Source organism: Dryobates pubescens, chromosome 2 (assembly GCF_014839835.1).
Source record: "Dryobates pubescens isolate bDryPub1 chromosome 2, bDryPub1.pri, whole genome shotgun sequence".
NCBI classification, from domain to species: domain Eukaryota; kingdom Metazoa; phylum Chordata; class Aves; order Piciformes; family Picidae; genus Dryobates; species Dryobates pubescens.
The window spans coordinates 30,856,970-30,883,202 of record NC_071613.1 but is presented as its reverse complement, the minus strand read 5'-3'; the positions used below and the strand labels follow the sequence as shown (position 1 = coordinate 30,883,202).

At 36.7% G+C, this 26,233-nt stretch overlaps 1 protein-coding gene across 1 annotated transcript in view; it reads right to left on the bottom strand.

Moving 5' to 3' along the window:
* TTN (titin) overlaps window positions 1–26,233 on the bottom strand; it is a 242,619-nt gene that overhangs the window by 90,040 nt on the left and 126,346 nt on the right. The window contains exons 146-174 of the mRNA XM_054173069.1: window positions 24,852–24,962; window positions 24,415–24,516; window positions 20,975–21,085; window positions 20,577–20,792; window positions 19,145–19,228; window positions 18,590–18,682; window positions 17,939–18,013; window positions 16,966–17,046; window positions 15,708–15,812; window positions 15,171–15,248; window positions 14,703–14,756; window positions 14,400–14,483; window positions 10,580–10,630; window positions 10,104–10,499; window positions 9,620–9,895; window positions 9,102–9,377; window positions 8,814–8,953; window positions 8,152–8,278; window positions 7,802–8,065; window positions 7,398–7,664; window positions 7,010–7,273; window positions 6,369–6,508; window positions 6,120–6,246; window positions 5,736–6,002; window positions 5,370–5,636; window positions 4,179–4,445; window positions 3,945–4,084; window positions 2,898–3,024; window positions 1,997–2,139 (exon numbers count right to left, since the gene is read on the bottom strand). Of these exons, the coding sequence (XP_054029044.1) occupies window positions 1,997–2,139; window positions 2,898–3,024; window positions 3,945–4,084; window positions 4,179–4,445; window positions 5,370–5,636; window positions 5,736–6,002; window positions 6,120–6,246; window positions 6,369–6,508; window positions 7,010–7,273; window positions 7,398–7,664; window positions 7,802–8,065; window positions 8,152–8,278; window positions 8,814–8,953; window positions 9,102–9,377; window positions 9,620–9,895; window positions 10,104–10,499; window positions 10,580–10,630; window positions 14,400–14,483; window positions 14,703–14,756; window positions 15,171–15,248; window positions 15,708–15,812; window positions 16,966–17,046; window positions 17,939–18,013; window positions 18,590–18,682; window positions 19,145–19,228; window positions 20,577–20,792; window positions 20,975–21,085; window positions 24,415–24,516; window positions 24,852–24,962 (4,733 nt within the window). The remainder of the gene's footprint in view (window positions 1–1,996; window positions 2,140–2,897; window positions 3,025–3,944; window positions 4,085–4,178; window positions 4,446–5,369; window positions 5,637–5,735; window positions 6,003–6,119; window positions 6,247–6,368; window positions 6,509–7,009; window positions 7,274–7,397; window positions 7,665–7,801; window positions 8,066–8,151; window positions 8,279–8,813; window positions 8,954–9,101; window positions 9,378–9,619; window positions 9,896–10,103; window positions 10,500–10,579; window positions 10,631–14,399; window positions 14,484–14,702; window positions 14,757–15,170; window positions 15,249–15,707; window positions 15,813–16,965; window positions 17,047–17,938; window positions 18,014–18,589; window positions 18,683–19,144; window positions 19,229–20,576; window positions 20,793–20,974; window positions 21,086–24,414; window positions 24,517–24,851; window positions 24,963–26,233) is intronic.

The following is a 26,233-nucleotide window of genomic DNA, read 5'->3' as shown; positions in this document are numbered from 1 at the left end:
TTAATCCTGGCTGTATCTAAAGTGAAAACACTTAGAAATATAAAGAGACTCACTTCATAGAATCTTTAATAAATTTTGCTAGATTTTGGTAGAAAACTCTCTAAAAAACCCCAACATTTCCACATTGACCTACTGCTGAAACTGCTTTGCAATCCAATCACGAGTCTGAATTGAACTAATCCTACACAAACAGCCCTTTTTCTCTAAGAGTGGACCTGGAGGGTCAAAGCATACATCCTGCATTGTAGCCTAGAAGGGCTGCTACTCATTCATGCTGTGAATTTTGATACAGATCTTGAAGAATTCTATCCATTTATTTTCAGAGAAGTATGGGATCATGTAGTAGATGCTGGTTTAGAAAAACAAAGGGAAGAAGTGAGCTTCTGCTAAGGAAGAAGCATGAAAGATTAAGCTACTTCTGAGAAGGCAGTCCCTTTTGCTTCGGAGGCAAGGAAGAGACTGTGCTTCCTTCCAGATGGTCATTGTGTCCCTGAAAACTAGATCTAATGAATGCTCATCTGAAAGAGATTGAGATAAAGCCAAAAATGTATTTGATCAAGATAATCATTAAAGTTAAACAAAGAGTTCACTTCAATAAATGCTATATATGTAGAGCTAAATGCCAGACACATAGGTAAAATAATGGTTTAAATTAAAAACTGCTGAAATGAAACACTTCAAAATTAGACTGATTCTTAAAGATAGCCATAAGTGTTTTACATGAAGAGAAAGTGATACATCAAGTAAAGATATGTTTTACTTGAAACTACTTCTTGATAAAATTTCAGCTGAAAATGACTGTTTTGACAATATGTGTAAATTGAATGAAAATATGAATTTCTTTATCCTGTAATTGAAATGATAGCTAAGACAGATAAGAACAATATAATGTTCCATCATAGAGACTATTGAACACAGAATATTTTACTTGCCAGGCAGTAATAGCTATTAAACTATGAAGACACTGCACTTCTCATGTTTTTATTCTGAGGTTCACAATATATTACTTTGATTTATTACAATGTCACATCTACTGAGTTTCAATTTTTTTCAGTCTCTCCTTAGGTGCTGTGATAGGGTTGCCTATGACCACAATCAATCAGTTCCCCCTCCCCTCACCCCGTTTCTTTTTTAATTATTTTGTAGATTTTGTGGTGTATTTTTTAGGTAAATCTGGTGAAGCTCAGAAAGATTTAGTAAATCCCAGGAACAACACATTAAAAAATATATTTTAAAAGGGGAAAAAAAATCTGCACCAAAGTATTATTAGCAGCATTATTACAGGGTGTAAAACTTTGCTAGGTCATGTAATGCCTTAAAAGTTTGCTTAAGCTGAGGTTTCCAATTTGCATTCTTTTCCTTAGTCCTAGTATGTGAAAAAGAGGTCTTAAAATAAGTGGTATCAATTTATATTTTATATTTCTTTCTGTATTTATCCTGACATTAACTTTGAATATTAAACTGACTGCATTCCAGGCTGATCAGATCTCAGAGTTGAGAGCCAGCACTTGATGAAGGGTTAAAAATAGCTAGTGAGAAGTGCTTGACAAGCAAATCTGCCCAGAAAGTTATCTGGAGAACCAGAACGAATGCCTGAAATGGAATGTGAATCCTCTTAATCCCCTTATATGCAGAACTGGGCTACAATTCAACATTCAGGAGAATAAAAGCATCTTTCAAAACTCTCTCACTTTAACTACAATTAACCTGAGCATAAAATCATTCAGTATCCCTGTGGCTGAATCTCCAACAGAATCATGCACAAAATTACTGCTGTACTGATTGATATTTTGGAACTTTAGTTTCCCTTTGTACCATAAATACTTGTAGTATTCCAGAATATTGGAATTTCTGGGTGAAAAAATAAAAGCTACTCTGTTGCTGCGTCTTAGTACTTCTACTGGTAGAGACTAAACAAGAAATAAGGAAGAGGAAGAAAACTGAAGGAGAAGAAGGAAGAGGAAGCACGAGGAAAAATAAAGTTTTGTTTCCTTACCTTATCGCTGGGCTCTAGTTTCTTTCCTTTCAGGAACCATTCCACTGGTATTCCCTCGTAAGAGAGCTCACAGTCGAAGGTTGCGGATTCCCCAGCTGTCACTGTTACATCCTTGAGGGGTCTCAGCAAGCCAATTACTCGAGCTTGGTAAAGAGAAGACATAATTTTCAGATTAGTCACTTCTATCCAAGAGAGAGCTGCTGCCCTTACGTACTAATCTCCATTGTGGCTTCCCTCAAGAGAGACAGACATCGCAATGCCACTCTTCAAATTCCCTAAATAGAAGAGGCCTCCCTGGGTTTTCAGGGGGAGGGCTGGCCACCTAAAATTTCCTATTTGCAGAGTGTGTTTCTTTAAATTGAACAAGGTCAGCAGGAAAGTTACTGCACATCTGTCTCCCTGCCAAGCCTCACATACCTCTTGAGAGATAAGGCATGTGTTTTCCAAAATAGCAAAGGCTAGGATTGGAGTGGGAAACAAGTGGTCTTCAACCGTGTGGTCTGTCTGTGTCCATCAAGATCTTAACCCTATCCCCATATATCACTGTAATCCCATCCTCTTAGGTAAACGTGATACTTTAATGCAGTAAAATCTTTGCTTGTAATACTTTGATTTCATAACAACATACGATGCCAGACCATGAGGCCATCTTCAAGGCCCTCTTATTTTTGCTTCTTCTATATGAATAAACTATATGAAAAGTAAAAAAAACCTATAGGACATTCCTTAACTAAAAAAAAAATAAGGCGGTTTGAGTACTTCATCCTTCAGTTTTTGTTCTGGAAATAATTGCTATAGGTTCAATACAGTAGAGATTTGTCCATCCAGTACAAAGAGGTAAAGAGGCAACAAGTACCATGTTTTCACTCAATTAATTAATTTCAGCTTAAAAGACACTTACGTTTAACTCTAAGGTGAGCTCCAGATTTGGCATTTGCTGCTTGGAAATCTACACCACCAGCCTGATCTAAGCGTACATTGTACAGTGTAAGGAAGTGCTTCTTGCCTTCCTCCTTGATTTCACATTCCTACAAAAAAACAGAAGTGAACCAAATATTTCTTTTTAAGTATCCTTTTTGGGCTCCTCACTGCAGTATCCCCTGCATCTCCTCATACCATGCATCAGTTATCTCCTCCTTCTTTCGCAATGCTGAGGCCCACTGCCACTTGCAACATATCTTACAAACTTCCATAAACAGGTCTTTCCCTTCAATGTCTCTTTCTAGTACTGTTTATTTCCTCTTAGAGAGGGCAAGAAGCAACATATTTGCATTGCTGAATGGCATGTGCCGATTGACTAGCCAATATATCTACATGTAGGCCAGTCAGAGGCCTTTTTGTCTAATTCAGACACTGATTTTCATGTAATTTCCTAATTTTGTGTATTATTCACATTGGTACCCTCACATCAAAGAGTGGTTGAATTACTGCCAGCCGTGATTATATTCTTTCTTAATTTTACAGAAAGGAAGTAAGAGTATTCTACTACACCTTATACCATTATAAACCAATTTTAGCTGTCATCATAATGGAAAAGAGTTTGAAAATATGATCTACACCTATTTAAAGCAAACATACCTCAGAAAACAGAGCTAAATGCAGACAACCCAATGTTTAAGTCTATTTTTAAATGCCATTATGTTTAAATGAATTTCCCAAGGTCTTTGCATCGTGGATACACGATTGTTAGAGACTAGCAATAGAAGGTGTACTTATTTATGTAAACCCATTTATTATTTATCTATTTAATCTAATATTTTAGATTTATACTACATTTAAAACATTATTGATGAAAAAAACACCTTTTTTTTTTTTTTTTTAGTGACTCTTATTGAAAGCAGAAAAGCAATTTTACTTAGTTTCTGCAACTACCTCTTTTTCCTTCACAACCTAAATCCCTGCAAATTGCTGGAACACACATGAGAAAGATCCTGAAAGATTTGCTTACAGCTGATTCTGTCAAGGGTTCTCCTTTTAGCTTCCAATTACCATGGACACCTTCCTCAGAGATTTCAATATCGAAACGGGCAGTCTCTGTCTCAATCACTTCCACACTGTATAGCGGGCGTATAATCTCGATCTCCCGATCTGGAAGAAAAAGAACAAAAAGTGATTCATTCCCTATCCTGTAATAGAGACCCAAAGATCTCTACTACAGACCACAGCAGTAAAATAACCATACCTTCAATACTGAGGTTAGCAGAAGTTTGATCAGTACCACAGTCACAAGTGTACTGTCCAATGTCATTCTTCAAAGCTTTTTTGAGGATAAGGATTCTCTTTTTACCATCAGCCTTAATAACAACATTCTTTGATGCAGTAATTGGTTTGCCATCCTTCAGCCATTTCACTGGTGCATCTGCTTTGCTGATTTCACATTGTAATATTACTTCATCTTTCTCCACAGCAGTATAATCCTGCAGCTTCCCAGTGAAGTAAGGGTCTCCCTCTACAAAAAAAAAAAAAAAAAAAAGGATATGTTTCAGTTTGAAATTCTAGCCTTTCAGAAAGGACACATAGTTCTTACCACAAAATACATTTCTTGTTTATGCCCTGAAAGAAGGATTAAACATAGTCCTTATGACTATGGACAGGCTGAGGGAGCTGGGGTTATTCAGCCTGGAGAAAAGAAGGCTCTGGGTAGACCTAATAACAACCTTCCAGTACCTGAAGGGGGCCTACAAGTAGGATGGAGAGAGACTGTTTACAAAGGCCTGTAGTGATAGGATGAGGGGCAATGGTTTCAAACTAGAGAAGGGTAGATTTAGATTGGATGTTACAAACAAGTTCTTTACCATGATAGTGGAGCACTGGAAGAGATTGCCCAGGGCAGTAGTTGAGACCCCATCCCTGGAGACATTCAAGGTGAGGCTCAACAAGGCTCAGGGCAACCTGATCTAGTTGAGGATGCCCCTGCTTACTGCACAGGGGGCTGGGCTAGATGACCTTTGGAGGCCCTTCCAACCCAAACCATTCTATAATTCCATTAATATTACACAACTCTACTGTGAAGGAAAAAAAAATGAGAGAGAGAAAAGAAATATCTAAGAAAAAATTCAACACACTATTAATATTACTGACAACATTGCTTGGATGTTCTGAATTTCAAAGTGCCACTTAAGTATCTAACAGTTAATATTAAGTATCTAAATGTCAATTTTGCAAGTGGCATGAAATGTTATTTTAATTTTACTTTGTTCATGGGGAAATGGAGACCCAAAGAAAAAACCCAAACTGTAAAACTGTCAAAAAACCCCACAAAGCAGATTTAGGCCAAACCAGTAAAGAGCTCCACCAAAATAAACCACAATCAACCCCAAGACATTTTCACTAATAAGACTCTTTTAATGTAAATTACTTTGGGTATTCTTACCAAGAACAGTGAGTTTAGCTTCTGAAGATTTGTCCATAGCTTCCACTTTAATCTGAGAAGTATCATCAATAGTAAGGTCTTTGATTGTAAGAGTATGGAATTTGCCATCATCTGTCATAGAAACCACTTTGCTCGTATGTAATCGCTGGTCGTTCTTGAACCAGACAACAGGAATATTTTCATGGGAGAGTTCCACAGTGAACACGGCAGTTTCTCGCTCCTTTTTTGTAACATCCTTGAGAGGAGTAATGAATTTCAGGCGGATACCTATAACAACATAATATTTCATTAACAATCATGCCAACAATAAAAACTATTCAAGGACTATGGTGCAAATCTGTGAAAGAAAGGCAAAGGCAGACAAACCTTCAATAATAAGCTTGCCACTTGTTGTCTTATCCTCAGCTTCAAACACATATTTAGCTTCATCCTCAAATGCAACAGATTTAATAATCAGAGCATGCTTTGTTCCATCTGAAATAATTTCAAATCTTTCATCTGAAGTGATCTCTTGTGTTCCTTTCAACCAGCGGCAAGTCTTTGGTTCTCTGGACACCTCACATTCAAACTTGGCTTCATCCTTCTCAAAGACTTTCACATCGCTTAGTGGTGTGATAAAGATGAGAGGCAATTCTGAAATAATGAAGAACAATTTCAGTTCAGTAATACATTCATATAAGCCTTTCTGCTGCTAGAGTTGTCCTAATGCCTTGAGATACACAGGAAAAGTTGGCAAAGTGCAGATTGTACCTTTCACTTTCAGATTAGCAGCACTTTTAGCATTAGCAGCTTGGAAAGACACTTCTCCAGTCATATCAAGTTTGCAGTTATGAAGAATGAGAATATGCTTCTTCCCATCTTCAATGATTTCACAGTCCTGGTGATAAAGTAACACACAATATGAATATACTAAGTAATAACTCAAGAGAAATTATTATTATAGATTTATTTTTTTTCCCTTGTGTAAATTATGGTCTAAAAATAAAGAAGGCTCCTTACAGGTGAAGGTGTTAGGGTTTCTCCCTTTAGCTTCCATACAGGATGGACATCTGGCTCAGAAATTTCAATTTCAAATCGTGCTGTTTCACCAACAAATACTTCCACTCCATACAGTGGACGCTCCACTTTAATTAAGCGAGCTAAAATTAAAAAAAAAAAAGATGCAAAAGTTGACATCAGTTTACTCACTCAGTTGATACCGTAGAAATGGAATACTGAAAACACTCTCAACTTTCTCTTCATCCCTTTTTTAGGGAGGGACTTCAAACCTCTTTTTAACAAGATGCAAATGTGGGCAGTCAAAAACCTCCTTCTGAAATATGTCTGAAAGTTTAATTATTTTTATTAAGAATATTTTTCCTCGTAATTAACCCAGATACCTGTTACAGTGAATTAAACTGTTTTCCTTCCTATAAATGGACATGGAGAATAACTGATTGTCACTGTCTTTATAACAGCCATTTATATATTGTAAGATGTATTGTCTCTTATAAATACTAATATAAATCCAGCTATTTCAGCTGTTCATCATAGCAGCATCTTTTCTAACAGTACGAATTTTTGTATTCTGCTCTAGAGAACATCTATGCCACTTTACAAAGGTTTTAGTACTTTCCCTTAACCAGAGCATCATGACTTACACTCAACGCTGATGTTAGCACTTGTCTTGTCTGTTCCACAGTCACACTCATAAACACCCTTATCACTCTCTGCAGCCTTCTTGATCTTCAGGATGCGGCGCAAACCATCAGTTTTTATGGAAATTCTGTTGGAAGCTATTAGTTCTTCACCATCTTTGTACCATTTCACTGGCACATCTTTGCTAAGTTCACATTCCAGGGTAATATCATCTTTCTCCACAGCACTGTAGTCTTGTAATTTCACAGTGAAATAAGGATCGGCCTCTACAAAAGGCACAACAGATATGAAACAGTAAATTTGTAATATAAATTTGCTAAGACATCAGTATTTTGTCACTTCCTACCTATAAAATGGTTTATACATTGTAATATGTTTTAAATCAATTACCTAAGACTTTGAGGTTTGCTTGTGTGTTCATGTCCTTGACTACAGCCTTTATTTCAGAGATATCATCAAGTGTTACTTCTCTCATTTCTAGTTTATGAACTTTGCCTTCTGAAGTAATAAAAACCGTTCTGCTTGTATGGAGTCTCTTGTCATTTTTGTACCATTTCACTGGCATGTCTTCATGGGAAAGCTCAAACTGAAAATGAGCTGTCTCCCCTTCTTTCACTGTTTGATCCTGTAGAGGTGAGATGAACTTCAGCCTCACACCTGTAATGCAGATACATAAATACCATCAGAAAAAGACTAATGTGGTTTTAAAAGATACATTCTTCATGCATTTTTTGGTGGGGTTTTTTGGTTGTTTTTTGTTGTTGGTTTTTTTTTTTTCATAAGAAGATACTTGCCTTCCACAAACAGCCTTGCTGTGCTCTTTTTGCCATCAACTTCAGCAGTATATTCTCCCTCATCATCAAACTGAGAATCATTGATTACAAGAATATGCTTCTTTCCATCTGCAATGATGTCAAATTTTTCTCCAATTTTGAGTATGTCAGTGCCCTTAGACCATATAACATTAGCTTCTCTAGTAAGAACACATTCAAATCTTGCTTGGCGCTTCTCAGGGACAGTAACATCTTTAAGGGGCACGGCAAAGTCTAGTTCAATTTCTGAAAGCACAACAGGACACATCATTTGGTATGTGATCCACATGAACTCTGTTTAAGCTGCTATCACACATCATGGTTTACTGTACCTTTCACTGTCAAGATCGCTGTAGTAAGTGCATTGAGTGCCTGGTAAAGGACTTCACCAGCTTGATCTAACTTGACCTTGTGCAAAGTTAGGAAGCGTTTTCCACCTTCGGTTTTGATTTCACATGTCTAGAGAGATTATAGACTTTGGTAAATACAATGCCGGTGTCTTATTTCTAGGTACTGTTACTAAAGAGATTCTACAAACATTTTATAAGCAGTAAAGAGTCAGCTAGAGAGCTTGGAATTGTTTTTCAAGGAAAGTCAGCACAATGAGAAAAATGGACTACATTTCTTCAGCATTCAACCCTTATTTTAAGTGTCAGTGTCATTCACAGCAATGTATGTAGTATATTTTTATTATTGTCTGAATAATGTGCTGTAATAATTTTAGAAAATAAAGCCCTTTTATAGAATATAATTCTTACTTAGAGACCCAGTGTTTTTCAGTCACCATAATGTTTAGTCTTTTTATGTTCTGGCCTCAGTAGCAAGGACAGACCACAAAGATCTTGTTGTAAAGAGTCAAGGGAAGTTAGGTATTAGGTAATAGGTTGGACTTGATGATCTCGGAGGTCTTTTCCAATCTGGCTGATTCTGCAATTCTGACTTTTCACCACATTTAATTTCAATAAACTGTATTGTGAAATTCATGGATGCTTACAGGTGAAGGTCTCAGGGTTTCTCCTTTCAGCTTCCATTCACCAGGAATATCATGCTCAGATATTTCTGTATCAAAGTATGCTGTTTCTTTCTCATAAACTGTAACATCTTCTAATGGCTTCAGAAGTTCAACTTCACGTTCTAGAGTGCACAAACAAACACATCTATAATTAGGTCAAGTTTTGATAGAGCTTTATAATAATTCAGGTTACCTTTTTTGCTTGCTTAAAGGTTTTTGAACATTAGCTTATGAGCTCATTAATTATAATATAAATAAAAGTTTCCTTACCCCCAAGGGTCAGTTTAGCTGGGTATCGGCGACCTTCAACTTCCACTGAATATTCCCCGATATCAGCAGGGCCAGCATTCTTGATTTTCAGGAAAATTTTATTTCCTTCTTTCAAGATTTCTGTTTTGTCAGTTGGTTCAGCAGGGATTTCTTCATCTCCTTTAAACCATTTAATGTTTGGTGTATCCTTGACAATGTCACAGGAGAAGGTAGCTGTTCCTTTTGGTTTCACATGCTGATCTCTTATGGGTTTTACTAACCAGTCTCTAATAACTTCTGCACAACAAAAGGTTACATAAAAATACAGCTTAGTGGACTTTTTCTATAAGTAGACAGGTCATAAATAGAGGAAATAGAATGAACAAAATTTTTTCTTATTAAAGCAAGCTTTTAATACTTAAAACCCCCCTTATCTGTTGATTTATATAGTAATTCCATGAGAAAAAGCTTTTTTAATTAAAAAAATAAAAATAAAAATGCCCAGGAATCCAAAGAAAAGCATGATTTTGATTGCTTACCTACTACTTTAACACAAGATGAGCATGACAGCTCAGTGTCTTCCACAGTAACAGTGTAAGTGCCAGTATCAGCATCATCTGAATCAGTGATTGTAAGGGAATGTGACAACCCAATAACACCCAGAGCGAATTTTCCAGCTTTGTTTTTGATGATCTTTCCATCCTTTCTCCAGACCACATTTCTTTCTTTATTAAGCTCACATGTCAAGTACAGTGGCTGGCCTTTAATCACAGTAACTTCTTCTTCAAGAGTTTTCACAAACCGCACTGGCAGTTCTGTGGGAAACACAACAATTGTGTTTGTCTCATTTCGATACAGAAGGTGTGATGCAGAAATGTCATACATGTTTAATAAATATATGCTGTGATTGATCAAAGCAAAAGGATGCCTCTACCAACTGCTGTAAATTCACAAAGTACCAGTACTTCTAGCTTGAGGAGTAGCTAGCCTTTGAATTATTGATAAACTTGAAACAGGGAATACCTTCAACAATGAGTTTGGCTGTAGAGGTCTTCTCTTTGTTCCCCAGTTTTAATACACAAGTATATTCACCAGCATCTGACAGCTGGACATCAATAATATGCAGCTTCCTATCTTTGCCATCAGCAATAAACTTATGTTTTGGGCTCTCCCGGATGTTACTTCCATCTTTCATCCAGCTGGTAATAGCAGTGGATGGTGAAATAAGGACTTCAAAGATTGCAGAAGATCCAACAGATTCAGCTTCTGTTAACACTATATCTTTCATCTCCTTGACAAACTTCAGTGGTACAGCCTTGAGTTGGTAAGTAAATGGAGGCTCTTCAGGAGGTTTTTCACCACCACTGCCTGGCCTGAGTTTCCTTCTTTCTGCATCTGCTGGTGAAGGTGTCTTCTTGGCTGTAATTCAGATTAAGAAATTAATAAACTAATTTGGATTTATCACTTTTGCATGTAGGTATTAACTTTTAGCATCTTACCTTTGATTGGACTGATGCCCTTTGGAGGTTCCTCTTTTGACGGCTTGGCCTCTGAAGTAGAATGGCAATATCATTAGGAATGTAAGCATATGCAGTAAAATTAAGACAAACACTTCTATTACAAAGAAGTTTTTCTCTGCCTTTAGTTAGAAACACATAGAAGGGAAGGAAGATGTAAACATATATATACACATATATATGTGTGTGTGTGTATATATATATGTATACATATATGTATACATATATATATACACATACACACATACAATGTGTACTGTCTATATCTCAATGGTGATTTCAATATCTTGAAGCATGGGAAAGATATGTTGAGCAACAAGGACTGAAAGGAAACTGAAGAGCTCCTAGCTCCACTGTGGTTTTTTTTTTTGGCTTGCCCATTATTTTGTAAAATTCTGACACTCCCTGATACTTTATTCACAATTAGGCCCTTGAACAATACCCAGTTGTCAGCTAAAATAACTTAACTACCCACTGCAAGCTACAAGGCTTTTCTTTTTTTTTTTTAAGAAAAAGCACACACTTTTAATAATGAAGACAACAAAAACATAAGCTGTGTAAATTAAATATGTTTCAGGATAATGTGATACTCTCACAAGTGAGGGCTGTCCCAACTTGTGATGAATCATCTCAGACTTGTGAAAATATTTCCCATGTTATGCTGCTTTTCATCATTATTTTTTGATACTTTTATTGGGACAATCATATGAATGAAATTAAGGACAGATTTTTATTGCAGTGGATGGGAAATGAATACTAGGAAAAAATGTGAGTTTTCTCAGAAGACAATGGAACACAGGATTGATGCAGTCTTAGAAGAATGTAAGACTAAAACAATGAAAACAGTGATCACACAGATGTATGTACAGACACATAACACAAACATGGCCAGAGTGACTGAATGTCAATACAGCCAGGTCACAGACTATATGGAAATGTGAATGGTGTTAAAGAACCAAAACATCACAATGGCGAAAGGTATTCTCCTGAAGCAAATAGTACAAGCACTTCGTAGAAGAATTTGGCTGCAGTCTTCCTCACCTCGCTTTGCATGAGGCTTCACAGGAACATCCCGAACTTCACATGGTTCCCCAGGTGCATCCAAATTCCTGTTCTCACTTGAAAATCTCCTGACCTGCTCAACTGTGTGAGCAAATTCTGATTTCTGGTGTACTTTGTCTTCTTCTGATTTCTTGGGACTTACTACCTTACCTATGCTCGAGGAGTAAGGAACTTCTCCATTTCCAGGGATTCCTTTGCTTGGCGGTATTTTGTCTGAAAGTTTTCCTTTGTCTTTTTCTATGGTAACAGATGTGCTCTTTCCAGTGGCAGGTTTAGTTGTTTTTTCATCTGATGTACTTTCTATCACTGGAAGTTCTTTTCCTGAAAGCTTTGTTTCTTCTACAGTCATAGAGGGTTTCTTTTCTTCAGTTTTATCTTTGCTGCTTTTGAAAGATGGAATTTCTTTATTTTCGTCCTGAACGGTATGAACCTCTTGACACTGTTTTTTATCTTGTGTTCTTAGTGGCTGAATAGGAATTTTCACTGACTCAGACCTCTCAGCTTTTTCATCTTTGACCCCCTTTTCATGTTCTCCTGCAAAAACATTACCTTCCTTTCCTTGTCCTGTAATCACAGTAGCAATTTCTTTATCCTCAGACAGCTTTTCAGGAGTGCTTGACTGTTCAATATTGTCATTTTTTAAGTGTGTGCTAAAGGTAGTTTTCTCTCCCTTCTTTGGTACAATCTTTTTGCCTGTTATTTTATCACTTATGAGTGCTTTCTCAGTCAACAAATCTCCTGAGCTATCCTTATAATGAAGTTCTCCTTCCTTTGCAAAATGTTTTTCTCTTGCTTTCTTTTCTTCAACTACTTCTGGCTTAAGAACAGATGGTTTAAAAGATACATAAGGTTTTTCTCTGGGAATCTCCTCATCTTCAGTAGGGAGTTCTAGGTCAACATCTTTTCTCAGTGGTGGTTCAGTCTCTAGAGTAAACCCTTCTCTTTGTTCTTCACTTCTAAGCAGAGGAGTTTCAGCTATTTCTGCCTCTTTGATATCCTTTATAAATGACTTTTTATTCTCAGTGGGAAATTCTTCATGTTGCAAATTGGTTTTTGTTTTTCTCTCTTTTCCTAGAAGTTTTTTCTGGTCCCTGGGCTCATATGGCTCTCTGGGTATGTGTTTAGGTACATAGGTTGATTCAGTTTCCTCCTCCTTTTCATGCAAAGGAATCTCTCCTTTGTGAAGAGCACTAAAATTGTCAGAGACTTTCTCTACAGCAACTTCCCTATGAACAACCAATGTAATTTCATCCCCCTTTTCTTCTCCAGAATTTTCTTCCATGTGTTCAGATATCATAGTATTTAATTTCATTTCCTCATCAGGCAGCAGTGGTTCATCCTTTGCATAAGGAAGGTGATCTATTTCAACTTCTATTTTCTCACCTTTAAGGGGAGTTTTTCTCGAAACTATAGATGTCATTTCTGGCTCCTCTTCTTCAGGAGCCAGGATAAAATATTTAACATCCTCTTTCTCATGCTCATCTCCCTCTGGCTTCAGCATTCTATCAGCTGTTTCCAGTGATATTTTAAGCTCAATTGGCTTTACTGTCTGAATGTCCAGTACTATATCTTTAGGGCTTACTCTCTCTTTTACATGCAAGTGTTTCTCAACCAAAGTCTTCTTTAACACAATTGACTCAGGCTTCTCTTCTTCCACTGGGGGTATTTTAACTTTATGCTTTAGTACAGATGGTGCATCGGGCTTTTCTGCAGCTACAAAGGTTTCACAGGTAATTTAGAGAGTTAACATCCATAAGAATAAGAATGAAGAACAATATATTTTAAGACAAAATTCCCAGCTATGCCTGAAATAAAATGGACATTGAACACTTATTTTCTGCACAGTATAAAACGTACAGGACAATCACAAAACAAAAGACAGAAAAGAATGGCACACAGACAATACAGAAGACCTAAGCACATCACTGTTACGGTACAAAGCACTGTCCCACTAGGTAGCCTATTTAAATACAATGCAGGTTAAAAGTAGCAGAAGATGACAGCTTTCTAAGGTGTATCTGGCCATCTACATAAAATCAGCTCATTATGCTACTTCAGGCCTGGCAACATCACCAAATCAATATCTAAGAGACAATTACATCTGGGCTTCTCAAGGGCCCAGGACCTGTGCTTTATTGTAACATGAAGCTCTTTGAACAATGGGTGAAAAGGCTGCACAGCAGCTCTACTGGTGGACCTGAGGTTCAGAGTGCTTCAGAAGTATTGGACTTGTCACAGTTCTTTGTTCACAGAAGGGTCCTTAATGTAATAAATGGAAGTAGCAATACTCTACTTCAACACCGTTGCCACTTTTTCCTCAGGCCTTCAATAGCAAATTCAAAGCAAAAAAGCAAACAAGACATTAATTATTTAGAAACACGTAACTTTTCTTTTGTTGTACGAATAATACAAGGTGCAGTTCACAAGACATATATCAGGACATAAAAAACATCAATGAATTAAAAGAGTACACATATTTTATAGCACGACAATAAATAAAAGGACATGTATCACCATCCAGAAACGAGAGCACACATTTATCTCTATGGCATGTCAGAGACACTTGGATTTTAGATTAGGTGACAGAACCTAGAATAACAAGATCCCTGAAGAGGACTTCAAATTTTCCTGTAATGAATAAGTTATATGATTGTACAGCTCTTGATTGTCTTTGTCTGGTAGGTATTTAGGTATCTCAGAAAGAAAACTCCCATAAATATCATGGAATAAATGTAAATACCTGCTTTCTTTCCAACCACTGGGACTGTCACTGGAGTTGTAACAGCTGCTGCTGGTTCCGCTGCTGGTTTTGGAGATTTTAGAGCTGTGGGGGGAGGGGGAGAAAAGTCCTCAAATATTTAACAAATAATTTTGGTTCAAGCACAACGTCCTTTAAAATATTCTGTAGGTTGCATGAAAATTCCAGTCTTAGTAACACTAAATACATTTGTTTAATGCCCTTTTACCAAAAAAATCTCAGAATGGAAAATACTAGACACACAAGAAAAACATGTAGTGGTATTCACGACTAAAGAATTCTTACCTACTGCAGGTTTAGGTTCAGGCCCAGGAACTGGGGTAACTGCTTGCTTAGGTTCTAGCATTTCAAACACAACAATTACAAATAGGTTAATTTACAGGGTTTTGTAAAATTTAAAGTTAGAAGCAACAATGCAGAGAGAGTTAATCAAAGAGAGAATGTATTGCTTTAAATTGCAATGCAGAGAGAGTTAATCAAAGAGAGAATGTATTGCTTTAAATTGTATTCAGCCAGAAAGCAAGAAATTAACTTGAGATGAAATCTTGCAAAGCAAGATACAATGAAAAAAAGATTAATTTTTCAAGCATTGAAGAATTATAGATAACAAGAAACCCAGAAGAATGCAAAGTGGTTAATTATGACACAATAATCACGGACAAACTGGATGACAATAATGCATTAGATTAATCTAGCATGATATTCAGCAATGTAGTTGCTGCGATAAGGAAAAAGAATACCATTGATCTGTACCTTTTGGCAGCTCTGGCACATGTTTCTCCTCTTTTTTAATGACAGGTATCTCAGTTTTCTTCTTAGGAACTTCTGGGACTTCAAAACATTATTTTTGATTTTGTAAGACATATTGAAACACCTTAAATCCCCAAATACAGTTATCTCCCATGTATTTTAAAAGTTTTAATTTTTTTTTTTAGGCATAAGCAGTTTTAGATGTTCATAATGTTTAGAAATATGTATTATGAAGAGTAAGATTTGAATGAATTAGAAACACTAAAAGAACGAAAGGAAAAATATTTGCAAAATGTCAGCTAAAAGAAAGCTTGGCTTAACTGCTTCACTGCAGCTGTATTTTTATCAGTATTCTAGAATACTTGTAAAGTTCTCTTCTATATAGAGTGAAGACTGAGAGACAATCCCAGAATGCAGAATCCAGACCCAAATTTGGTTGTCCTTTCATCAAAGCTTTAAATTAAAGTAAGATTTTTAATTTTTTTTTTTTTTTTTTTTTAAAGTATGCTTTACCAAATAGATCTGAATATAATCTAGTACCTTCAGGTTTCTTAACTTTTTCTACTGGTGTAGGTACAGGTTTAACTTCTGGTTTAGGTTCTTTTTCCGGTTTAGGTTCTTCCTCTTCTGATTTCTTTTTAAGAACTTTAAAACAAAAGGAATTGCAGTTTATAAAGAACAGGTAAACACAGGAATAAGATGGTGAACATGACAAAAGATTAAAAGTTCATGAAAAAACTGGAATGTATGACACAGAGTTGAAGTTTTTGTGTAACTTTTCAAGATAGTATTCTGAATGGCTTTTATAATTCAAAGTTATCTAGAGCAAAAGTGTTTTTATTAAGAGCAGCCCATCTGAGAGGAAAGATGTCAGTTAACTGTCTACGATAGAATGGAATTTCTTATAATATCATATATTTCTTACCATATTTAAATGTTTGCTTATTATACATAAATATACATTAATAAGTGCAGTTACAGATGATTCTCAGGGACAAAATACAAGATTAAGGATTAAATTTCTATTGACTTCAGAGAGAGAACAAGACTGAATCATCAAGTGTAATATTTGGAGAGCTCCAATTTATAGAATGTCTGGTTTTAATTATTTTATTTAAGTTACTCTTGTACTGTCAGATATCTAAAGAAACTTATCTGAACAACTGAATATCTGTATTTTAGTATATTTTCTGAAATTGGAATTTCAGCTGCAAGCTACATGGTTATAAACCAGACTGCTCTCGTATTTGGAAGATAATTTGAATTAGTGCTTCCTTTTTTCTAAGCAATAATTGAGCATGATTCAGAAGGCTTCAGACTTTGCAGGCAAGGGGAAGGATGTCCTATTGGACATCATACCACTGTAGTACCATGGGGGTCTGAAATCTGTGCAGTTTCTCAGAAAACCATGAATGAGAATATAGATGCTACATATACAACTTTAACAACATTGATACTGTCAGTGGAAAATAGAGATATGGAAGCTGAAAGCAATGGAAAACTGTCAGCTCTAGTACATACTTTACAGAAATTAGGGAAATTGAAGAGAGTTACAGAGAACTAGATTTTTTGTGTTCTGCTCTGTTTTCATCACAGATCCTTTGGATATGACAGATTTTTCAGGCTATCCTATTTCACCCCTGCAACTATAAACACTTTCCCCAAGAAACAGACATCAAGTAGTACTTTGTTAGTGTATTTTTTTCATATGACACGCATAAAACAATGTTACTTATGGGTATATACTGGACACTGCTAATATGCTGGGCTGTTTAAAAATCGAGCCAAGGTACTATACCTTTTTTCAAAACAACTTCTTCTTTTGGTGGAGGAGTAACTTCAGGAATTACTCTGCGAGGTTTCTTTACAAGTCCAGGCACTTAAAAGAACATTATTCCAGACTTCATTATGGGTTCATAAGGACAGTAAGATCTAGCCAAAAGCTATCCATTCCAAATACACAAATGAAATGCTACTCCACTACTGAATATTAAAAACAAGTATAAAACTGCTAAGATTTAAGTCAAGAGTTTTACTACTTATATTATTTGTGTACTGTTGTCTTCTAGGCTTACGCATCTGAGAAAATTTTCATATGAAACAACAGAAGAAAAGTATGATTGATGAAACTATAAATGTTATGTATTCAAAGAGAGCTATCACAACTTTTTTATTGTCTTTTTCTTTACAGGCTTATGTTACATATCTATTCAAATCAACTGTCTACCTGTGGCATTCATAAGAATCCAATCTTAATTGCTAAACTTAAGAAACTTCTAATCATTAAGAAGAGGTGTTCACTGCTTAACTTGTCTTAAGGTCCAGTAAATATGAAAAATACAAGGGAGTGCTTGTAAAGTGGCTTGGTCAATTCATCTCTACATCTGGAAAATTACCTCTCACAAAACCAAGTTACATTTCAGGTAAATAATAATCTGTTTGAGCAATGCCGTACATATCTAAACAGTGTATTATTTTTTTATGTCTCCCTAAGCAGAGAAGCAAAGTGAGTTTCTGCACAAGTGACAAAACTCATAAAAACTCTCTCGTCTGTGATTATATCTCTTGCATCTCATGATGGGAGATTAAAGTGGAGATAAATATAACATGAATGTATACATCCAAGACTGAAGTCCACTATTGAAAACAATCTAACATAGGCATCTTTTTAAAAAATATTTATGAGTAAATTAAAGAAGAAGGAGGTACCAAGAACTACAACTTTGAGTTCATGAGAAGCTTAATTTAAGTAAGATTTTTGTATTGGGTACCTTTAGCAGGTGGAGGTTCCAGTTTTGGAGTCTCAGCAGGTTTTGCAGTCACAACTTTCTTCCTTGCTTCGGGAGCTTTAAGGAAAATTATTTTAATTTTACAACATGCCATTAGATTAAAAAAAGACAAGAACTTTCAAAAAAATCCAAACAATTGATTAATACTATCAGCACAATAAAAAGACAAACGCTACAATGCTAAGATTGTGGCTGATTAACTGCTTAGAAGAAGTCAGATGATCTGTAGGAAGTAGAGTTACTGTGAAATTTGTGTTCATGTAGTAACACCAGCAAACTATTGCTGGGGATTCTTTTCATATGTAAGAACATGTTAAGGAGAGAAGAATGAGGTTAAGGATAGAAGTTTCAGTTAACTTGGTTATGATTTTTTCTAATATTTTTTTTCTATAAATATTGAAAAGAACCCATATAAAGTGATATGGTATGATGCTGGTAAAAAAAACCACAAGGCACTGAGCATTATTAAGTTGTACCATTAAAATGATAGTAAATTAAAAATTAAAAAAACCCAACCAACAAACAAACCAAAATGATATGTTTAAAAGCATGCTTTTCAAGATTCATCAGTATCATTCAAGAGGATTATATGTTTGAGTTCCTGATGTTAATTGTGGCTTCAGATGATTATACCTTTAAGTAGTTCTTTTGCCAACTTAATATCTTCTTTTGGTGCAGCGGGCAGTGGTTTGCGCTTTTCAGGGCTCTTCTTTTCAGGTTCCAGGGCTTTAAATAACATTAGGTAGATTTAGTATAAAGTTACTGCCACAGTAGCTACGTGAAGAGTAATGTACAAATGTAAAGATGGTAATTTTCCATTTCCAGTGAAGCCAGTGAAAGAATCTAATTGAATTAAACATGTGTGAAAGAACCTTTGGCTATTGCTTTGCAGCATGCACACAATAATACCCAAACTGACTTTAAAAAGCATGTTAATAACATAAGAACAAAAGTGGGAAACCAAACAATGGGAAGACAATGACAAGAAACAAAGTAAAAGCATTCAAAATAATCAGTATGTTGCACTTCAAAAATCAGGATTAATTTCTAAAACACAGTAACAGTGGAAGAAGTACACAGAGACCTACAACATTCAGGCAGGTGCGTGAAGAACAAGAGAGGAAGAAAAAAAATGTGCAATAATGAAAGAAAGGAGCCCAGCAGCCTCTAGATAGGTGTTTTGTATACCTTTAGCTGGTAAAACTTCTTTTACTTCTGTAACTGTAATTTCTTCCATTTCTTTAAGCTCGGTCTCCTCTATGATTTCATATTCTTTAAAGAATATTGAAAACTTGTGTGAGTTTCCAATGATAAGATCATTTCAGATAAACAGTTATGAAGATATGACTAGAATGAACATTGCTCCAATAGACAGAGACGAAAACATGTTAGGATAAGTAAACAGTATCTGTTAACTTTGCAGTTAATGCATGCTTTTAAAAACCACTTTCTTCTTATGTAAGAATGAATGACAGTTGTGTGAATTTTTTAATGTATACATAAATGAATGAATCACAGTTGTGTGTATTCTTTATGCATACAATATAAAATAAGAACTAATTTGTGGATAAGTTATTGGAACTGAAAAGAATAAAATCTTACATGCTATCAATTAATATTATAACACCAACATAAATACTAGGTTTTAAGAGACTCAAATTCAATGGGAAATTATTATGATATTAAAAGAGATCTTTGCTAGGAAACTTTATTAGGAATATCCTGTGTAGGAGAATGTTACTTGAAACATATTTTGTTTTGAAAGTGATGTTTTACTTCCAGCTATGAAAACATAATAATAGATACAAGAAACATAGATTTGTATCATCTATAACAAGTGAAAAAATTAAGAACGTTGCAATGGGAAAAAAAGGACAACATAGATTTTAAAGCTTATGTTTGGAAGAACAGGACAAAGTATTGTCCTCACAGTAATAGCTATGATGGTATGTACCTTCACTTGGTAGTGGTTCGGGTATTTTAGGAACATCATCAGGTACTTTCTCCTCTGGGACAGGTTTCCTGGGCACCTCAGGCACTTAAAAAAATATTAGTACTGTTTATTTGCTTGTCTAAATACACATATAAAACATAAATAAAGACAAAATCACCTCACACACAGAGACAAAAAAAAAAAGTTAAAAAAAAAATCACAGCAACTAGTAGTGGGAATAACCTTGAAAGAGTGTACACCAAACAGTATTTCCCAAGGCAGACTACAAACAATGGACACATTTATACATAAGAGAAAAAACAGAAAAAAAATCTTCCTAGGAGATGCATGTTAGCAAGATACCTTTGGTTGGAGAAGTCTCTGGTTTTTTAATTTCTGGCTTTTTAGGTGTTGTAAGAGGCACTTTCTCTTCTGGAACAGTTTTCACAGGTACTTCAGGTGCTTTAAAGATATTAGTAAATTTTCATTTTGTGAATATATGGATACATATACATACAACAGTGAAAAGTGTGATGACTAAAGAGATTAAGAAATCAAAACAAAGAATAAAATTTTAAGCAACAGATTATTCACTAAGATACTTAGGCACTGCATACATCACTGAAAGAAGGGAAAAAGCATTGAGAGAAGAGAGAAAAGGAGAGGCTCATTCACCTCCATATATACCTTTAACTGAAGGAATTTTAGGTTTTGTAAGGACAGGCAAAGGCTCTGGTGTTATTGGCTCAGGCTCTGGTTTCTTGGGCACAGTCACAGGTTTCTTTGTTACAGCAACAGGTTTTTTGGGCACAGCAGCAATCTTCTTTGGCACTGGCACAGGCTTTGGGGGAATGATCTCTGGCACTTCCTCTTCTGGTTCTTCCTCCTCAGGCACCTCAGACACTTTAAAGATATTAATTTATTTTTAATTGACTAGGCTAAAGGCCAGACAGAAGCAGACACAACACAACCAAATGCTGCTGTCGTCCCTCCCCATGGAACACAGAGGGGCAAAGAATACTCAGTACTGCAGCAGACCCAAGACCCAAGGGCACACCTAGCTCTCTCAGAACACCACCCTATACCTTCAGCTGCAGCAGCTTCTGGCTCTTCAGGCTCAGCAGCTAGAGGCACCTCTTCCAGTACTTCCTCCTCCTCGTCCTCTTCTGGCACCTCTGCCTCAGGTATCTCAGGCACTTCAAAGATATTAGTGTTTCATTTTACATTGGTGAAAGTACGTGCCAAGTAGGAACAAAAAAAACAGAGCAAGAGAGACACAGAACACCACAACAGCCATCTCAAAACCTCACACACATCTGCAGCACCATTTACCCAGCATGTACAACATTGAGACTCTGAGTTTGGAAACAGAGATAGGCCAAGAGAGGGTAGGACTGTGCTTCAGAAAAGAAGATGAAGTATCTTAAGTTATCCATAAAGACAGGTACCTCTGGGTGCTGGAATGTCTGGTGCTTTGGCAGGGGCTACAGGTACTTTTTCTTCATGAGCAGCCTTCCTGGGTATCTCAGGTGCTTCAAAGATATTAGTAACAGTCAGTTTGATACATTAAGCAAGATGATGAACAATGAAACACAAACGACACATGTGTTTATGAAACACACGCACAGTATTGAGCCATGTTCCTCTCACTCACAAAACCACACACAGAGGCACAAGCACAGAATGGTGAAGCCAAGCAGGTTCAGAGCAAAAATTTTTGCCTATGTTTAGGTACTGCTCAAGAGTGAGGCGCAAATTAGAATACTCCCACTCTGTACTCAATAGCCTTCCCACCCTGGGAGGAGAGACTGCTGTTCTCAGGCCAGTGGGGCTCTGACTCTTTCCTGGGAGCAACCTCATCCCATATCACATCTGTCGCCATTCCTCAGGAAGTTGCTGATGCTTTGCATTCAGCAGTGTGGGCCATAGTGTGATGCTTTGTCCTAGTTTCTGTTGTTCTAAATTTCCCATCTTTGCATATGCTTTTCTTTTTTTTTGTTGTTCTCTTATCCTAAGTAGCTCTCTTGTCTCAGTTCTCATTTCACTGTCCCAGCATCCACATTCTGTATGGGTAACCAAATTTTACAACCATTCCTTCTTTATTATAAACTCTAAATTTATCAGCACTTTCTTTAAATATTGATATTCTGTCAGTTCTTCTTCCCACCCTGATATGTTCATTTCTGAGAGATTTGAGAGATTGACAGTTATCATATGCACTGAGACTTTAAAAAATGTCATGGAGACATTCACTGTCTAAAAAATATAGGGCAGCAATCTGGAAAATTTATGATGAAATTTTAAAGTACAGTGCTTTAGTATCTGCTGATTCAGAATGTGAAAACAAAATATTCAAAATGCCTTTTGAGTTGTTTATATGAAAAACTAGAGAATGAAATTTATGTTTGATACACAGCCCAGAACATGGAAATGTCACATAATCACAAATGGACAGGATAAGAGACATAAGAAGTAATATGCAAGACAACAAGAAAGAGTTTCATTCAGGCTGAAGCACAGGGCAAAAGGTACCTCGAACTGGTGCAGGTTCTGGCTTTTTTGGCACAGTTACAGGTTTGGGCTCTTCTGGAACAGCTTTCTTGGGCACCTTGGGCACTTCAAAGATATTAGTGTGTTTTAGTTTTGTGGGTATTGCAGATAAACATTGTGATCGTTTGAGGCTGTGCCTTTAAGACAAAACAGTGCTGGGACACTCTGGCTAAATGTTTTCGGTACTAGAATAAAAACATTCTGATATTCTAAACGAATTTCATTGGTGAATAGATAAAATGCAACTTTAAACTGTAGAGCAGTTGGAATTTTTTCCTCTCAGTTCAGTTTGGTTTGGGAGTTGGGGGAGTGTGGGTTTCAGCCTGTTCTCCCTGCCTGCTTCTTCGCGAACTGCTGGAGTTGGCCTTCAGATAAGCAAAAACTAATCCTGCATGGGCTTTTGAAGCTTACTAACAACTCTTTCCCTTAATAACTTGCCTTTCTTTCTCTCTAACCCCTTTTTGGGAAAAAAAGGGAGATAGAGGGGGAGAGAGGGGGTTACAGGGAGGGGATCCCTCCTGGGGGAGGGATTTTTGTTGTGTTGTTTCTCTTTGCTGTATATTTCTGTGTATATATTGTAAATACCTGTGTATATTGTGTTATATATAACCTGCTTTCCATATATGCTTGTAAATATATAGCTTTGCTCCTTCGACTGGGCTAGCTGTGGTTTCTTACTCTGTGGAGGAGAGAGAGCTAAGCCCTCTCTCAACCTACCACAAACGTGAAACAACAAGACAATCAATACTATGTGCAAACAGCCTTCCTGGAGAAAGTGCTGTGGGCACATGCAGTCATCATTTATGTTTTGTTCCAAACATGTGGAATGGCCAGAGTGTCAATTGTGAGTTGTGTTTTATGCCTTTTTCTGAGTCAAGGTAGAAATGTCTAAAATGTATGCCCTTATTGTAACAGCTAATCTTAGACATTTATCAAATCCTACTGTAATGGAGTATAAGACTTATGTCAGTGGAGAGTAGTTTTTCATTGTAGCAGAATATTTTTTTTTTCAGAAAATTAATATTTGCTTTATTGTTACTACTTTTTCTATGAAATATTTCCATTCTTTATACTTTCTCTTAATTTTCAGCTTTTCACAGTTCTTTTTTTTTAGATTGTATTTTCCATAGAAATACATATTTCTTCTCCTCTTTTTTGAATGATATTAATGACCTTTTCATGTTCTAATAAGATTGTCAGTAGATAGATCCAGTCTTCTCATAGCAACTCTATCTCATGTATACTGACATTAACTTATTGTCAAGAGGCAGAGAACTGATACTGCTGCAGTCACTCAGCAACACATTCTACTAGAAAACCCAGGAATGTAACAGTATGTCTTTAAACTGAAGACATTTGCAGTCTCTTCTTCACAACAACATGTTGTTCTGTTTAGCCTAAATATTCAACAAATATTAATTCCTAAACTATAAAAATGATCAGAAAGTGGAAGGTATTTTTCAAAGATGTGAAAGTAATTTTTCTGCCACTTTTTGATACTCCAAATTCCACTTCCTATTTCTCAAATAGCTATCTCCAATAGGGAATCCCTAGAAAAATTACTTTAGCTGATGTCCAGAAGAGCATAATGTTATTTTCAAATGATGATACTAATAGTGATGACATGTACCTTTGGTTGGTGTTGGTTCGGGTTTTTTGGGTACAGCCACAGGTGTGCTTTCTTTTGGGACAGCTTTCTTGGGCACCTTGAGCACTATAAAGATATTATTTCCTCTTAATTTCAAAATTCAAATAATAGAACAGATCATGACTCTTAGAATAAAATCAAAGTATTTAGGTATTTCTATCACTGTAACATTCCTCTAGTGATTGGTTTGTTAGTCACACATGCAAAAGTAGGCACAGCATAGGGTAAGGGTGGAGGACCTCTAACATATCTTACCTGAAAGGGACAACAAACAAAAATATTAATCAATGTTCTATAATAAAAAGAATATCTGCCCAAAAGATATACCTTTAGCTTGTGGAGCTTCTTGTTTCTTTGTCACAGGAATAGTCTTTGCAGGAATTGTCACTGGCGCCTCCTCTTGTACTTCCTCATCAGCTACCTCAGGCACTTTAAAGATATTAGTACTTTTTACTTGACTAAGATAAAGGTCAGCAAAAAGTCAAGTGGCAAGAGGCAAAGCAGAAAAGTAAATCATGGATAGACTACCAGGGAGTCCTTGTCAGACACCCATTCTTTCTTCAGGTGAACTATGCACAAGAATGAGCTTGTATGGACTTGGAGACTGCTTGGTAACAAGCACCACCCCCTCCTGCAGACACACAGGCACAACACAACCAAATGCTGCTGTCATCCCTCCCCATGGAACACAGAGGGGCAAAGAATACTCAGTACTGCAGCAGACCCAAGGGCACACCTAGCTCTCTCAGAACACCACCCTATACCTTCAGCCACAGCAGCTTCTGGCTCTTCAGGCTCAGCAGCTAGAGGCACCTCTTCCAGTACTTCCTCCTCCTCGTCCTCTTCTGGCACCTCTGCCTCAGGTATCTCAGGCACTTCAAAGATATTAGTGTTTCATTTTACATTGGTGAAAGTACGTGCCAAGTAGGAACAAAAAAACAGAGCAAGAGAGACACAGAACACCACAACAGCCATCTCAAAACCTCACACACATCTGCAGCACCATTTACCCAGCATGTACAACACTGAGACTCTGAGTTTGGAAACAGAGATAGGCCAAGAGAGGGTAGGACTGTGCTTCAGAAAAGAAGATGAAGTATCTTAAGTTATCCATAAAGACAGGTACCTCTGGGTGCTGGAATGTCTGGTGCTTTGGCAGGGGCTACAGGTACTTTTTCTTCATGAGCAGCCTTCCTGGGTATCTCAGGTGCTTCAAAGATATTAGTAACAGTCAGTTTGATACATTAAGCAAGATGATGAACAATGAAACACAAACGACACATGTGTTTATGAAACACACTCACAGTATTGAGCCATGTTCCTTTCACTCACAAAACCACACACAGAGGCACAAGCACAGAATGGTGAAGCCAAGCAGGTTCAGAGCAAAAATTTTTGCCTATGTTTAGGTACTGCTCAAGAGTGAGGCGCAAATTAGAATACTCCCACTCTGTACTCAATAGCCTTCCCACCCTGGGAGGAGAGACTGCTGTTCTCAGGCCAGTGGGGCTCTGACTCTTTCCTGGGAGCAACCTCATCCCATATCATATCTGTCACCATTCCTCAGGAAGTTGCTGATGCTTTGCAGTCAGTGGTGTAGTCAGTGACAGGATAGCTAACAGAAACCACACCATCAATGATATTTCTCTCTTCTATTCCTGTTCCGTGGTTTTGTGTTCGGTTTGGTTTTAGGTTTTCAGGGTGTGTGGTGTGTTTTTCTTGGGTTTTGTGTTTTGTGGTGTGGGTTTTTTTCCTTGTTTGTTTGTTTTTCTTTGTTGTTGTTTTTTTCCTAATTCATTTGCAGTATAATTATGTGGAGCTTTGACTTAGTTTTCAGGGATTCCATAATCCTGTATTTAGAAGTTGCTTTTGGCAAGCATAGTGGTGTTACTTGCATAGTGGGCAAAAGTCCTTGCTCTCTTTCCCATGAGGCAGTGTTTTTCTACAGAAATGCTGAAGGACTGGTGGTCGTGTTCCAAATGTCTAATTCAGCTGTAGACCTGTAGAACCCATTTTCTTGGGTCCTCATGAACTTATGATCAGAAAAAAAAAGTTACAGCGATGTATTAGCACATCCATATGTTTGTCTCATGGGAAATTTTACAACAGAATGCAGAGCATCCTAATCTACCACGTGCTTGAATAA